General features: G+C 33.8%; 1 protein-coding gene across 1 annotated transcript; it reads right to left on the bottom strand.

The window, feature by feature from the left end:
• Positions 1-2,630: 2,630 nt before the first annotated feature.
• On the bottom strand, positions 2,631-7,170 carry mnx2b (motor neuron and pancreas homeobox 2b). The gene is made up of 3 exons (XM_053477229.1): positions 6,879-7,170; positions 4,155-4,315; positions 2,631-4,055 (listed from the first exon to the last, which is right to left on the bottom strand). The coding sequence occupies exons 1-3, from the start codon at positions 7,168-7,170 to the stop codon at positions 3,744-3,746; spliced, it is 765 nt and encodes a 254-aa protein (XP_053333204.1). The 3' UTR covers positions 2,631-3,743.
• Between the last annotated feature and the right edge of the window lie 10,636 nt (positions 7,171-17,806).

Below are 17,806 nucleotides of genomic sequence, written 5' to 3' on the forward strand. Positions count from 1 at the left end.
GCTAGCAAGCTAATTATGAGGTAAAAAAAGGTAAATTTTCGTTCTCAAAACAACAATCTGTAATTTTTATTATTAATATATTTTTATTTAAAGCAAGTTCTTTTATGTAAGATTAAAATGTTGGCTGTGAGTAGCCATGTTGCGCTTTCATCCATCCATCTAGGAACCTCTGCAGTCCAACTAGTGACCATGGATGCCAGGACTATGGAAGGAAACCGGAGTACCTGGAGAAGACCTACCAAGTACGGGGAGAACATGCAACCTCCATGCACCAGACCCAAGTCAGGAATCAAACCTGGACACTGGAGATGCAAGGTGACAGTGCTAAGTGTAATTTTGTTCATACGATGTGATTTAGCAGTAATTTACCAAATGTTGATGTTCCTGATAATATTGTCCCTTTTCTACTGTCAAACCTTTAACCTAGCTAACTAAATAATTAGCGTTAGTGAGTCACTAGTTTGTGATTGGCCATCCATGTTTTCCAGTTGCTTGGCAACAATTTAACAAACCTCAAGTCGTACCATGGCTATTAGATTTCTGCTAGTTAGCAAATACTCACCACATTTACCAGACGCTCTTAACTGGAGCAACTTACATTATCTCACTATACCTCTGCACAGAGGAGGATTAAGGGCCTTGTTCAAGGGCCCAACAGTGGTGGTTGTGAGGTTTAAACCTGGGTCCTTCCAACCCGTAGTCTTAACCACTGAGCTACCCCTAGCCCTTATGTTTACCACAAAACTAAATTAATATGCGTCACTTGATGAGTCCGAAAAAGTTCCAGTTGAAATTCATTGGTCTCATCACGTCCTGGAGCACCTTATTACATCAACCGGCTATGATTTTAATTAGTCATGCAAAAGAAATGTACTCTGTACCGTTGCCGTCACCTGCGGCCAACGATCTTTATTTCACCTTCATTAACTTAATCATCGACCATTGGGAATAGGTGACGGGAGGAATTCATATTTGAGAGGAGAGCTCGTAAACAATGTAAATAACAGATTTATTATGCGTCGCCATTTTCCAGCTGTTCTTTAGCATGCTAATCAAGCTGAGAGTTTAAAGAAATAGAGGGAATTGGAACTGAAAAACTTCCATTAAAGGCATTGATATATGTTCAGTCCTCAAGTCTCACTCATCCTGCTTCAGGAACTGACCTTGAAATCTAGACACTTCTTCACTTGTCTAGACTAGGCTTAATGAAACTGTACAAAGGAAAAATATAAATATATTTTTTCTTTTTATTATAATACCTATGGAATCAACAGGGACCTCCTGATACGATATTATCACGACACCTAGGTGTTGATTGGATTTGTATTGCAATTCTTACAGTATCTCAATTAATATCCCAATTCTATATTACATTTTTTCTCCGATTTTGTTTTAATTCTAAACAAACGTAGCAAATAAGTCGCTCCTGCCTGTCAACATGTGAATAGTTTAACATGCACCACCTATAGGATTTTAGAGGAATTGCAACATTTCACCACCTCAAATGCAAACACACATGAAATAAAATTTATTTAAAAAAAATTATTTCGGGGTCAGTGTGGTGATACGTGAATCGCCACACAAAAGAATCATGATACATCACTTTATCCAATTTTCCCTCATCTGTTATTTCTTCCCCCAAGCTGTTATGCTAATACCTTTCAACAAAATAATACAATTCTGTTTCCTATTTAACAAGCTAGTTGATTAAAAATGATCAGACTAATTTTTTGAAAGAAAATTGATGCCAAAAAGTCAAACCTGTAGGTTGGAGTTAGCATTTTATGTGTAGCTAGTATATATATATATATATATATATATATATATATATATATATATATATATATATTTTTTTTTTTTGTTTTGTTTTGTTTTGTTTTTGAATGAAGCAACATTTCCTAAAGCCAGGTCCTAGCTTTGCACATAGTTTTGGACATCATCGGATTTGGTTACTAACATGCTAGCTAACCCATAAACCTTTTCTAAAACTAATTTATACTTGTGCATAGCTACATAAATGAGACCTCACACACCGTTTTACAAAATGATTCATTTTATTTCATGTTATTTACAATCATTTGGGGTTTTTTTTTTTTTGGCCTCAAATTTGTTTTAAAGCCGATAAATTAGAACTTAACATTTAAAAAACATCAAGTAAAAAAAAGAAAAAAAAATAGAGATAAACTTTTTTGCATTTTAAGCGTGACGTTGCACATTGCTGTGTATCTTTAGTTAATAATTAGTTTGGAATAAAATAGTTTAGCTAGTATATTGCATCATTAAAACCACCTGTTTAAGTGCTATGTCGAGCTGAAGAAAGGATGTTAGATGATGAACTTTATTTCACAATTCAAGTCACAATCTGAAATGGTTTTATACACCTGAATCTGAATCTGTATAGATACACTGAAAATGTTTAAAAATAATCCGTCTGTTCAACAAGAACAAAAATCAAACGGATATTTTCTTAGCTAGTTAGCTAACCTAATCCAACAGAATATTTACACTATACTGAGAGCTAGCTGGCTAACAAAAACTTAAATAATTCTTTTGACTGTGTAAAGCTGCTTTGCGGCAATGAAAATTGCTTAAAGCGCTATGCAAATAAAATTGAATTGAATTAACAAAATTCAAAATGCCAGAACACCTGGTTCTCGTTTAGTTTAGCTTTGGTATTTTGGGATTATAAATTAATCTGAGTCTTCTTTTTTCTGAAGAGTTTAGTTTTATCAGTAATACGAAAAAGGTCATTAGCATAGAAGTAAACATTGTGGAGCCTAGCAAAGAAGGTTGTGACTTTAACAACAAAACAGAAACACAACAGCAAATTTGTAACCGTGTTCAGTCCAAATGGAATTGGATACTGGGTGCCACTGTCACGAGGAAAATTAGCCACTGTTTTCTGTTTCTGTTATCCACTGTAGTTTTGCTGTTTCCGAATGGTGATGTGCTACAGGATTTTATGTTATTTTTTGTTTGTTTGTTTCTAAATTCATTTTTAGATATTTGGTTTTTGTATTTCCTGTGGTGTTTCTTTTCCCATTGTCTACATACGTTTTGAGGAATATATGTTTAATGGTGGACAAAGTGAGTAAAAGTAGAGTTAGTAAAAGTAGAAGCCCTTCATTTACATTTCTACTTGAGAAAAAGTACAAAAGTACTTACCTTCAAACTTACATAAGTATCAAACACACTGAGTTTGTATTAGCCCACTGTAGCCTTTAAGCTCAAATAAAAGAGTCTCTCTCTTTCTCTCTCAAATTGCTAATTTGCTGTTTTACCTCGCTCTCTGAAACCACCTCCACTTCTGATTTCAAACACTTGCTACAAGATTGATCGTTTTAAAGAGAAACGCAAATCACATAATTGTCAGCAATTGGCGCTTAACATACCGCACACCACTGGGATTATGTAACACGACTTCATGCACAAATGTAATGAAGTAGAAAGTACAGATATTTGTTGTAGGATGTAGTGGAGTAAAGTACATATATATGAAAACTACTGTACAGTTACATACAGTAACAAATTAAATGTACTTGTAATTTAAATGTACCTTCCCTTCATGTCTGTTTTTGGTGTTTATTGAGTGTTCAGTACTCTATCAGGTGTAACGTTAAACTCAGTTTACTATTTTACAGTATCTTCAACCAGGAGGCTGAAATGCCCTTCTCGTCACGTCACCTCCGTGATTCTTAGCAAACAGACTGATCCTTGTCTCTGAGTGCTTCCTGGTCTCGTCTTTATAACACCGCCCCCATCTTACTGTCCATGCCTCTCATTTCATCCACGTCGTCATCGGAAGTGTATCGTATATCTACATCCTCCTGTAAAAAGTCTGAATGTTTCATGTCCGAGTTGAAATCATTTTCGTCATCCAGCTCTTCCTCCTCTATGTCATCTTCCTCTACAACCTGCTTCTCAAACTCCACCCCCCGAGGCTCAGATTCTGGATTTTCATTGGCGGATTTGCGCTGTTTGGCCGATTCCGCTTGTTCCTTGGCTTTACGACTTCGTTTCCACTTCATCCTGCGGTTTTGGAACCAGATCTTCACCTGCTCTCACCCACACACACACACACAGACGCAGAGGTAGAAGATTTGAGAATTAATAATATAATGTTCTGAACACTAAAATGTGCATTATACACTCACCTGTGTCTCTGTTAGCATTAATGAGGTGGCAACTTCAAAGCGTTTGGGTCGTGAGAGATATTTATTGAGTTTAAACTGGTTCTCGAGCTCGAGCAGCTGCTGGCTGGTGAAAGCTGTGCGCGGCCTCCGACATTTTCCCATCAACCCAGACTGTGGAGATGCTGTGGACAGACCCATTTATATTATTATTACATTATACTTGCATAATAGTACAACATAATTTAATAGAATGACATAAATATAATAGAATAACAATATTTACAGCTCTGAACTACTGACTTCTGGTTTTTGATTAGTTAGAAGGTTGTAATTCATCTCTATAACTGATGCAGTTGTAATCCATCTCTATAACTGATGCAGTTTTTAAATATTACTCAATCACTCAAATTTATCTCATGCACTGTCGTAGAAATCATGACACCTATCCCAGGAAACTCAGAGCACAAGGCGGGATACACCATGCACACACTCACACACTACGGGCAATTTGAAAATGCAAAGCAACCTAGACTGCATGTCTTTGGAATGCAGGGGAAACTGGAGTACCTAAAGGAAACCTGCCAAGCATGGGAAGAACATGCAAACCTTCACACTCACACACACAAACACACAGAGCCGAAGGCGTGGTTGGTGGTGCAAAAGGAAGAAAACACCTCAGAACGTGTGTTTATAGAAAAATAATAAAGTTCTGTGTGTAGTTTAGAAAAGCACCTTTTTCAAAACTTATTCCAAGACTTTTAATGATGTTAATTAAGCAACGCTGCAGATGTGTTTATTGGCGATGGGGGAAAAGAATGATTTAGTGATGTATTGTGATTCATTTGTGTCGTGAAACATGTAATGACTCCAAAATCGAGATTTTTTATTTATCTTTTTAAGTATGATTGTTTGAGGTGGTAAAATGTTTCAGTTCCTCTATAATCCTAAAAATAGTGCACTCTGAACTATTCACAAATTGGCAGGCAGCACAGCATCTAAATATATATATATATTATTAAATTATTTTTACAAAATTTAAAAAATATGTGCATATCGAATCTGTATATTTATATAATCATTATACTTATACAATCAACTATATAACTATAATAATTATAATACTGATAAAATGAACGCCAAGGTATCATAACAGTATCGCATGGTCCCTGGTGATTCCCGTCCTAATTGTTTTGACACGAGAACATAAACTGGTCCTTACTGAAATAATGTTTTAACAATATTAAAAGTATTAGAGACTAGATTTTTTTGCTCTATAATTAAATTAAATCGCAGTTTGTCGTGTTGATGATTTAACAAGCGCTCATCAGTAAAACTTACTAACAGATTAAATGACTGCTGTAATTCACCTGCAAATTATTTTCATATAATTATTATAACAATGTCAAGAATCTCTCTCTCTCTCTCACACACACACACACACACACAAACACGCACGAGCTCATCATTAAAAATGAAGGCTTTATTTTTATTATAATTCTTCATTTTTATTGTTGATGTGATGGCTATAAACACCATTAACTTAATGAAAACACCATAAACGCACATGTACACACACGCGCACACACACATGTTTACTGCCAAATAGATGTTTGATTTTAAAAGATTAAAAACTTTTACCTTAAATTACAGATATCGCTTTCTTTTTTTATCTTCCTTTTTTAAAAATAAAACATGACTTTGACTGTATTACCATAATCCAGCCCTATTAATTCTTCCTGACAATTTTCCCAACATTTCTGGACATTTCTATTTTGGTAAGTAGAAAGTATTTTTGTATATATATTTAGTAAGAAAACTAAATATTTTTGTAAATTCTTGGCACTTTTACTATGTTATATTAACTTATTACTGAAACATTATTATTATTATTAATAAATTTGCTTACCTTTTTATTCACTTATTTAAATATTTTTTATTCCTGAAAAAAATAATTCTTACGCACTTTAATAAATTTTACATAAATTAAAGAACGTTTGAATTTTTTTAATTTATTATATTTATTTAAAATATAATTGATGGTGTATTTTATTAGTTGTGACATGCTTTATATTTTAATCAACTTATATTCAGTTTTTAAATATGAAATGTAAGAAATAACATGCTGCAGATTGTATTTAAAATAAGAATAAAAATGATAAAATGAATAAAGAAATGTGATCAAGTGAAAAATAAAAGATTAACATCACCTAATTTAAAACCAGGGCTAAAATTAAATACAATAAAAATCATATAATTAAACAGTCTTAAATTAGGCCTACACCTAAAAAAAAGTAAACAAACAAACAAACAAACAAGCATGCAAAATAAAATAAAAAAACAAAATAAATAAATGCATATCTTTTAAGAATACATAAAGTGACTTTACCATGGAGTGATAAAAAAAAAACATATAACATAAAATAAAAAATAATTAGCTCGTCTAGAATTGTTTGACCTACCTGGAAGAAAAACAAACAAACAAAAACAAACAAACTTTAAACCACTAAAAACTAACGTTTTAAAACATTACAACAACAAAAATTAATAAATAAAACAAAATAAAATATATCATATAATAATATATAATACTCATATACATATAGGCCTACAGTATAAAAAAAAGTTAAAAAGTAAATAAAAAAAATAAATTAAAAAATAAAAATAAATAAAATACAGTAAAATAAAAAAAAAGGAAAAACAGAAATAATAAGAAAAACTAAAATAAGTAAAGAGCCGTGAACAGACCGGGGTACGGGTGGAGTCGCGGCAGAAGCAGGCTCGCGCGGATCCACGGCTCGTACGCGTGGCCGATGTGGGGGATCCCGGTGTAGTGAAGCGCGGGCACGGCGGGGAACAGCGGCGCGCTCGCGTACACCCCATGCGGCGGCAGCGCGAACGGACCCGCGCGTGCCCCCAGCCCCTGAATAGCACCTGGAGGCGGGTCCTGATACGGCGCGCGCTCCCCCAGCAGAGCCTCAATGCGGAAGTTCTTGGATTTCTCCATGGAGACGCGGGGTTCAGGTGCGGGGCTCCGCATGAGAAGCGTATATATAAAATAATAAAATAAAATAAAATAAAAATCTGATTTACACCTAACCGAGGTAAAATAAAAACTTCTTCACTTTACATTTTCACTTGGTCATTCAATGATATTCCATTTTAGAAAATCACTTCTACCCTCAGGGTGTGGGTTACAGAAGAGTTTCTGTGGCCGTAATGCGCTTCACTCTGAAGGCGCGGTAAACTTTGCCGTCATGCTCATTTGCATAACCGCTTTACATAAACTGCTGATTGGCTTAGAGCGCCGGTTAGCTCTCTAATTAACCAATCACATCTCTCACCTGACCGCGCACGCAGCTGTATAAAACTGACGTATAAAGTGTAAAAAAAAAAAAAACCTCAGTTACCTCAGATTTTAGTTCCTTTTCCTGTCCTCTTCAATCTCTCGATTTGTTTGTTTCCTGTAGCCTTTATTGCTGTAATAAGCTATACACTTGACAGTTCTCACACAATGGCTCCATTGTTCATTCAGTGGCTTTGAATTAATTGATAAAATGCAAGCTTGTTTAGTCAAATACTAGCTTGTGTGTTCTATTACTATATCCTGTATTACCTTAGTTCATTATATAAGTAACTTCTTACAATGCTCTGAAGGGGTTCCTTGCTCATTATACAGACAATTAGAATGTGCTCATGTTTACTATGGTACTAGCTAATGTGTTACCTTACTTCTTACGTTAGTAGCAAGAGTGTTACCTTACTTCTTATATTACCAGCCGTTATGTTACTTTACAATAATGCTTATATTACTAGCTAATATGTAACATTACATCTCATAATACTAGCAATTGTTAAATTGTTCATTATATTGCTAAGTAGAGTCTGTCCTTGTAAACTATAAGTCTTGCTTGCATGTTACATAACTTCTTCTGTTACTAGCTCGTGTGTTACTTTGTTGGTTGTGTTGCTAATGAAAGAAACGGCTAAGGTGTCTGAGCTTTTTAGCGTTCTTTGCAGAATGCAAATGTAACCCTCCCGAGTTTCCCTGGGGACTCCCGTTTTTCACTGGCTAGTAATTTACTCCGCGGTTAAAATTCTCCCGCGTTTCTCCGGAGTTATAACAATATTTTACATCTTTCCCCATTTGGCAAGTATGCAAATATGTCACCAGTAACTGCTACATGTAAGCTAACCAGGTAGCCCACTTTAACCAAAGCTGCTTGTGACTCAGGCTAAATTAACTATCAGTCAACGCGCCAACTACGAAGTTCAGCTTTACAGATAACTACTAGATGGAAGTATTAATATTTGGGTGATTGTAATGTGCCAGTATGACCCCAGCTATGATTTCCTCGGTATTTAGCTTAAAATCAATGCTGACCTCAAAATCAACTTTTAAAAAATATATATTTAGGAGCTTTTTACTAAAAGCCATGCTTATTTTGCTATCTTAATGGATAGATTTGTCATTTTTCATTTGTATCAATCGTATTACACGATAGTCTAATTCAGTTTAATCTTGGCTTTTCAACAAATTCTTTACTTTCTTTCACTTCTTTCTTTCTAAGGTGAAAACCAACATGGTGGAATACCTCCAGCAGGCTGAAGTGTCAAGGCTGTACCTCTACATCCTGACGTTGGAAGATAATGACCAGCGCTGCTCTCAGGCATTCGTCATTCTGGTGGGACAGGCTCTGGAGCAATACACACTACTTGGGGCGGTTGATGTCTGCTTGCAAGTAGAGACTAGATGACTTGATCCTTTACATGTTCCATGATACATGTTCCATGTATCTTATCTATGGTTTTAACCACTAAATTGTTTGTTTAATGGTTAACTGTTTATTGTATTTATGTGTAATGTTGCTATGAATTAGAGAGCCTGCTTGAAAAGTCATAGACAGTGTTTGTATGTTAAAATGAGACCAGGGCTGGATAGTTTTGTTCTGCAGAAAAGATATCTGAAGTCACAGAGAGATCCTGCTCTGTAAAAGCTGCCTCAGCCTATTTATTCAATTACTCCATTCTGCCCTTGTGAGTAATAGTATAGTAATGATGTCGCTGTTGAACTTGTTTCGGATTATCTGCTCTTGTGCTTTTGAAAAATAAATGTTTTTTTCTATGAACATTTAATAGGATGTTGGTTATTACATATATGTACTGTATGGTTTGCAAAACTTGAAAGTTTTTTTTGTAATAGACCAGTATATCAAAGTAATTTAACTATTTAATAGACATGGGTATGTTTTACCCATTTCACTGTAAAACATGAAAATAATAAGAACCTATTTGTGAGGTAGAATTAACCCAACATTCCAGTTAATATGAACCAACATCTGGGTAGAACATTTGACCAATTTATGTGGGATAATTAACCCAGCATTATAGTTAAATACGACCAAGCATTTGGGTTGAATATTTAACCCATCTTGCTGGGTTAAACAAATAACTCATTTTGCTGGGTTAAATTAACAAGTTAGTCCAATATTTACCCAGCAGCTGGGTTAACACTGGGTTACTAAACACTGTTTTTAACCCAGTATTTTTTAAGGTGAAGTGTTCTCTTGTTTAATATAATGTTAATATTAGAGTATTAGTCCTTCTCTTACTAGCTAGTATGTTACTTTATTTAATATAATGCTAGCTATGTAAACTGTTGTAGATTCCATTTGTAACTAAAGTGCCCTTCTATTTAATGTTAGTTAGAGTGTTACTTCTTCTCTTACTAGCTAGTGTGTTACTTTATCTATTATAATGCTAGCTATTGTGTAGTTCATGTTCTGGAAAAAAAATCTTAGACAGGAAGTAGTCCATGAAGCACTTTAGCATAATGTCTCAAGGATCTGTCTCACACACACACACACACACACACACACACACACACATTGTCTTTCTTGCACTACAAAGTCTGGGTTTATCAGAAAATGGTGTGGCTGTAAACTTTAGTGCCTGTTGTGTTTACTAACTTTTTTTAGTACAGTAACAGCAATTACAAGCATATTCTTCAATAATTATTACCGCCCCCGGGCTAATTCTATAACAGAGAAAGTAAACATTTTGTCTTTCCCCATTTTATTTAGTAAAGAATTAATTTTTGGAATATAACACAAGTTAAAACACATTTTTTTAAGTAAAAAATAAAACAATATTGTTTTTCCACACAGGTAACAAAACTTTGTTAGGCTCATTAACCTTTATGGCTGTCTAATGAGCGATACTCTTTACAATCCTCACACAACAGCGTCATTGTGTGTCGGCTGATGAATAGAGCTTATCGCTCTTATCACACTGAATGAGGTCTAATTACTTTTCATCCCACTGTGTCTTGTAAAACCTTTAGTTGTCTCGTTCTTTGGGCGGAAATAATATATTGTATTTTACGATTAAAACTTTGTCTTTTACAGTAATCTGTAATGGCCAATATTGTTTTATTTTTTTAATAACATTTTGTTGTCATAAGTGCTTTTACAATTCTGGTTAATAGAAATAACAACCAGGTTTAAAAAAAAAAAACATCAGCGCTTGCATGGAAAAGAGCTAGCATGTAGCATTAGCATATTGCATGTTGTAAAACGAATGCAGTTTTTGTAACCACTCAGTCTTTTCTCAGCATTTTACCGCCACATCTGAGAAAAATATTAATGTTCTTGGGGACTTTGTGTCATTTTTCAGAGTCACCTTATCGTATAAAAAGACTTCATGGCTATGTAACAGCTAGATAAAGAGTAATATTTACTGTATTTGTGACTTGCTGGAGTTAAGAAGCAAGAAAGGAGATGAGAATGGTGATGATGAGAAAACGTTTGTTTAGCATATAGGGATGGAGTTTAACATCTCATAAAATATAAGTATATACTTTGAAAATGTCTATAAAATGTTGGACTTTTTAGCAAAAGTAGCAAAACATCAGTGCTGTTGGTTAATTGGCAATCTTTTTTTAATTACTTTACAAAAATTAGCAAAGCTTAATTCTATCCCTTTTAGTTTTATTTTCTTACTTTCCCACGAACAGCAACCTTTGCTAATCCTTTTCATTCAGAATAATGTCTTTATAGCTGCACAATGTAATTATAAGTATACAATGAAACTACTGTCATACAGGAATTTATTGCCCGCTATTCACTCATTACGGTTCCAATCAGCGGCATAATGTATCTTTGAACACCTTTGATGTGTGGCTCATTATCAGCTTATGGTGTGATTGAGAATGATTATAGTCATGTGAACAACAGGCATCCAACGGTTGAGCACTAACATTTATTCAGACTTCTGGAAGAGTCCAAAAGTCTGACTCCACTGGCAAAAGAAATCCCAAGAAAGTAGTCATTAAAAAAAAAATCATTATAATGATGCTTTAATGCTTTAATGTCCAAAAACAGTGTTCTTATTAGCTGAAAGCCAATACAAGTCTGTTGTATAGGGGGATGTTAATTACAGTACAGTAACAAAAAAAAAAAGACTCAATAAAGTTTACATTTGTAGTTAGTTAAAGTTCTACAGTCAAAGTACCTTAACTACTATGATGCTAAGCCCTTAACAATGAAAGTCTATTATGTTTAAAGTGTTTAAAAAAAGATTGTTTTCTAATTTACAGTTTGGTCTGATGTAAATCATTGTAAACATTTTTGTTCTTCTAAACTATTTCTTCAAGTAAAAATTTTTGTCTTATTAACAGTCCGTTGTCGTGAACAGTTGTTTCTGTAAACAGTTTATCCTCATAGAGTTTGTCCTTGTAAACAATACTTAACAGTATGTTATCATAAAAAAATTGTTGTTAACTGTTTTTTTTTTAAATAAATAATTTATTCTTATTTAAAGGGATTATTTCTGTAAACTAGTTTCTTCATGTAAAGTTTGTGGTTTGAAAAGTTAGTTCTCATAAATAGTTTCTTTAAACAGTTTTTTTTTTTTTTACAAACATGTTGCTCCGTAAACAGTTTATCCCTGTTAACAGATTGCACTGATAAATCGTTTGTTCTTGTAAACAATTCGTTCTCATGAAGTTTGTTCCTGTAAACTATTTGTTAGAAGATTGTTTTAAAGTTTCTTTTTGAAAGTTTTGTGGTCTTAAAGAATTTCTTTTCATAAACAATTAGTTCTTACAGTATAAATAGTTTGTTTTTGCAAACAATTTTAACTTTTAGAGAGGAGATTATTGTATGCAGTTTGTTCTTGTATGAAAACTGTTCTTGTAATTGTTTTAACATGTACAGCAAATTATAAACAATCTGTTTTGACAAATAGGTTTCCGCCTGTAAAGTGTTCATCCTCAGTTTGTACCGATAAACAGGCTGTTCTCATATAGTTTGTTTCAGTAAACTATGTGTCTTTGTAAACATTTATTTGTTTTTGTAAACAGTTTTTTTTATTTCGTAATGTATTAAACAGCCATTAAAGCACCAAAACACATATATTGTACTGTATATACAACATATACAAAAGGGTGTATATAGTTGATATGGTATGAGTTTATGGTTTGAGTTAACGGGAGAGAAAAATCTCAGATAAATACTCTTTACAACTGTGTTGAGCAGAAAAGCATCTCAGACAGTACAGCATGTCGACGATTGCAGTGAAAGAGCTACAGCAGTAGAAGATCAATTCGAGAACCAAGAACAAGATTCTGACACTACAGCAGAAACCTGATGTGGTTTTACCGTCATGATCTATCTACTGTATTTATCCACGTCTTCCTCCTCCACTCTCTCTCACTTCCTCTCTCTCTCTCTCTCTCTCTCTCTCTCTCCCTCTCTCTCTCTCTCACACACACACACACACACACACACTGCAATCAGCTAATTCTTTCCCTCCCCATTCATCCTCACACCTAATCTTCTCTAATGAAGTCCTGATCTACCAAATTAAACCTAATCACTTCAGGCCAGGGGATAAATACAGCACCTTTTGCTGCGAGCACACAGAGTTATTAGCCTGCTGCTAATACATTAGAGCTACCTTAAGATGAGCAAGGTTGAAGCAGGGACTGGTAACATCACAAATTAAGTAGATACATGCTGTATATTGATTGCTTTTTATCACAATTTTCATTCAGTTAATTTCCTTTTTTTCAAGTTTGCAAATTGAGAGATAGTGTTTAGCGATGGCGTCAATCAGATTTAAATTTAATTTAAATGTCATAAATAGTTAATTCAATATTAGCTCAATATCAAGTTTACAACTAAATATCTAGTAGTTAACAAGTGCGTCTTGCTAAGTTTATTTTTTTAATTGGGATTGAACCCTAATGGCTATCAGTTAGCAAACAACAACAAGTGTGACTGTAGCCAGCGCTTATATCTTTATTTTAAGTAACATGTTTTCTTAACAGTAAATTATTTAAAACACACATTCCAACACACATACAGACCTACTGTACCAAAAAGTTTGTAATACTGTATCTAACTATTTTACGTACTTGTTTGAAATTTTCTCTAAGCAATGTTTAAACAGCTAGCATTTCGCAACCACGGCCTGTAAAAGTTGTGTGAGTGTAGCTATATTTTAACCAACAGCCACATAAACATTTTAAATAGCAAAACAGTTTTCTGTCAATTTTTAACTAAATACTAGAATTCCCAAATTTATGGTAATAGCACCGGGAGGTGCCTCTGGCCCTCTTTGTAATAAATTCCAGTAGTGGATTGGCTAATACAAATTGCGTAAGGGGTAAATACTGTATGTATCAGGAGGCGCCTGAACATCCAGAATGTGTTCCTGACTTGTGATACATGGGGAACAGAGAAGAGAAGCATGGCAACCCTGATCATGATGTAATGCTTATTAAACTGAAGTAAATTAGTAAGAGTTTGCATGGACAGGGATAATTTTAATTTAAACACTGCTGTCACATATGGATATTTTTTTACAATTATGATTGTGTGGATTGCGATAGTGTTTTGAAAAGATTTTATGTTCACAAAATAATGTCAAAAACAAACAAAACTTGGCTGGAGATTTTCCATTAAATTTAGTTTTATTTATCTAGCACTTTTAACAATGATCATTCTCTAACAGCAGCTTTATAGAATAAAAAATATTCAATAAGTGTAAGGAAATTTAAATAAATTATAACGTTTTGAATGTTCTTGATGAACAAGCCGAGGATGATGGTGCTGAGGTGAAAACTCCCCGAGATGGCAGTAGAGAGAAACCTTGAGAGGAACCAGACTCAACAGGAAACCCATCCTTATTTGGGTGATAACAGATAGCAGGAAATTGTTTGCAGTCATACTGTGTGTTGGGCAGCTGGAAGTTCAGTATAAGAAGAAACATGTTTAAGTCAATATGGAGTTTGCTTTCAGTATTGTTGGCTCTGTTACAGATTAGTTTAGAACTATTTAGCAACTGCAGTGACAAGTCCTCAGAGAACAACTGTCTGAATCAGCCAAGGCCAGGACCGTCTTCATGGAAAAATGGAATTGTCCCCAGTCACCACATGAGGCCTCCTTGCGACAAGATCTTCAGCCAGAAGCGGGGCACAAGGACGAGTCAGACAGGTGAATGTATATTTAGAGCAGAGTGCAAACTTTGACATCATAACTAAAGGGGAAAGCCAGAAGGAAAAACAAACATGAGGGGGAACTGGGATGTAAAGCAACCAATCACCTCACCGTCAACAAACCTGAGTGATGAATAAGAGTGGGGAAGACAGGATCCAACCATACCAGTTCACCATAATACTCTACGTTCATGAGTCCATGAGATATGTTTTAAAAAGCTGCTAGATTGAATAAATATTTTAAATATTGTTCACAAAGACAGAGACGTATTATAAAAAGTTGTTTTAGCTTGCATGAATAATTAAAGAAATATGGAAAAATATTTTTGAAAATGCTGAGCGAAGATGTTTTATAAAAACATTATGTGGCTATCAGTATTTGTAAAGTTGTTTACAGAGCACAGAATAATTCCAAACATGTTATTTGTGCAGGTGGAGATATTCCCAAAAAATGTTTGTATATAGCTAGATATTTTTGGAGCAGTAAAAAAATTTTTTTTTTAGATATTTTAGACATTTTTCATATTTATTTATTAGAACTCATTCTTGATACAAATCTGCAGTAAACTTTTCATTCTTTATTATCAATTTAAATAATAAATAGATATATAATCGATTGCTTGCAATGTTTTACATATAAAGTTTCATTTTCCCTTTTCTCTTCTTTAATTAACTTTTATTTAAACAATAGATGCTGTCAGAAAGCAGCATTTCAAAAACAAAACTTATGGATGTACAGTTTACAAATGTAAGAAATGTATAGATTTATAGCGTTGTCCAATTTGTCCCTATTTGATCTCAATTTTCATTTTGGTTTCTCACGTCTTTCCCAAAGTCACCTGGATGATTCTGAAGTTTTCGGGCTCTTTAACGCTCCATGATTAACACTCCATGACAGATTCATTCGAAGTTCATCCATCAACTATTACAATCCGTATAATTTTTTATGGCTTGCTGGACGTGTTTGTGTGTGAGCGAGATATAGTTTACGCACACTGTCTTGCTCACCTCAGCATTTTTTCCTGTCCTCGTCTGAACAGAGCCATGATGCGTTTAAGAGCGTCTGTAACTACCCACCTTTTCCGACCTGCAAGCAAATAAAAAGTTATTGATTCTCTCACCTTCCCCATCCCCAAATAAGACTTATTGTTGCTGCACTTTTATCTAATCACTTGGCAAAATATAAATAGGTAGACGGGAAAATATTAAGCCTGCAGTAGGGAGGAGGCAGTCGTTACCCTGCTACTATGGGTTCACCTTTAAAAGATGAAATTAGCCCGAGAGCTGTTACAAATCAATGAAATCGATGAAATCAGGTGTAACTGGCAGGAACGGCGCTCACCTTCCTAGCTTGCCCCACTTTAATCGCCTCTGAGAGCGTAGTTTACACAGGTTGCTTGTGCACTTTAATTAAATTAACAAAAGGGGACAAGTTTCCAAAAACAAAATGTATAAATGAGAAGGAGAGAGAGAGAGAGAGAGAGAGAGAGAGAGCTGGCCTTATGCTTGTTCAGCATTTTAACTGAACTACTGAACTATCATCTAATGAATTGTTTTACACATATGAAACAAAGTCTAAAAATGTTTCACTTTCAATAACACTTCAGATAGACAGCACTGGGTAAAATGTTTGTTAAAGATGATTCACAAATATGGACATTTACAATCCTAATAAGCTGTTAATTATTATTTTTTTGTATGTATTTGGTTAGGGTTCAAATTGCACAGTGGCTTTCTTTGGAGCAATATTTTATGTCACGTGCACACATATACAGTAAGAGTGTGACAATGCAGTTAATAACAGGGTTACTATAAAAACTATTACTATTACTACTGCAGGCAGATAAGACTGTCAGTAAGATTTCATAGAGGCAAAATAAGAACAACATAAAAATCACACAAGAAGTTTAATAGCCTAATTAAAGCAACAAAAATAAATAAAACAAATAAAAAACAGAAACTAGTGGGACAGAGCTATTATCTTTCAACGTATGGTTGAAATCATACAATCAACAAACAACTTCTTCAGCTTATTTGTTCACATACTGTTACATAATTAAGCACAATACACTAATATTCTCTTCTTTATATTGATGGAACATTAAATGTTAGTAGCAGCTTTTGATTGGACTCGGGACCTTCTAATCAGTTAAGAAAATTAATTAAAATAAAGATGGTGGACTTTAACTAGGTGTGAGTGAATGTTTGTGAGGTTCTGTGTGACAGGGGGTTTCTTTCTTTCTTTCTTTTTTCTTTCTTCTTTCTTTTTTCCTTTCTTTCTTTCTTTAACCCAGTGTTTATTCATTAGTTAATTCGTTCATTTGTTCTTTCTTTCTTTCTTTCTTTCTTTCTTTCTTTCTTTCCTTTTAACACAGTGTTCTTCGTCTCTTTCTATCCTCATCCAATGTTCTTTCTTTCTTTCTTTCTTTCTTTCTTTCTTCTTTCTTTTTTTACTTTCTTTCTTTCTTTCTTTCTTTCTTTCTTTCTTTAACCTAGTGTTTATTCATTAGTCCATTCGTTCATTTGTTCTTTCTTTCTTTCTTTCTTTCTTTCTTTTTTTCTTTCTTTCTTTCCTTTTAACACAGTGTTCTTCGTCTCTTTCTATCCTCATCCAATGTTCTTTCTTTCTTTCTTTCTTTCTTTCTTTCTTTCTTTCTTTCTTCTTTCTTTTTTCCTTTCTTTCTTTCTTTAACCTAGTGTTTATTCATTAGTTCATTCATTCATTTGTTCTTTCTTTCTTTCTTTCTTTTTTTTTTTTTTTTTACTTTTTAACACAGTGTTCTTCGTCTCTTTCTATACTCATCCAATTTTCTTTCTTTCTTTCTTTTTTCTTTCTTTCTTTCTTTCTTTCTTTTTTCCTTTCTTTCTTTCTTTCTTTCTTACTTTATTTCTTTTTAACAGTGTTCTTCTTTTTTCAATCCTCATCCAATGTTCTTTCTTTCTTTCTTTCTTTCTTTCTTTCTTTCTTTCCTTTTTCCTTTCTTTTTTCTTTCTTTCTTTAACCCAGTGTTTATTCATTAGTTAATTCGTTCATTTGTTCTTTCTTTCTTTCTTTCTTTCTTTCTTTCTTTCTTTCTTTCTTTCTTTCTTTCAACACAGTGTTCTTCATCTCTTTCTATCCTCATCCAATGTTCTTTCTTTCTTTCTTTCTTTTTTCCTTTCTTTTTTTCTTTCT

This window comes from Clarias gariepinus, chromosome 18 (assembly GCF_024256425.1).
Source record: "Clarias gariepinus isolate MV-2021 ecotype Netherlands chromosome 18, CGAR_prim_01v2, whole genome shotgun sequence".
Classification (NCBI taxonomy): Eukaryota; Metazoa; Chordata; class Actinopteri; order Siluriformes; family Clariidae; genus Clarias; species Clarias gariepinus.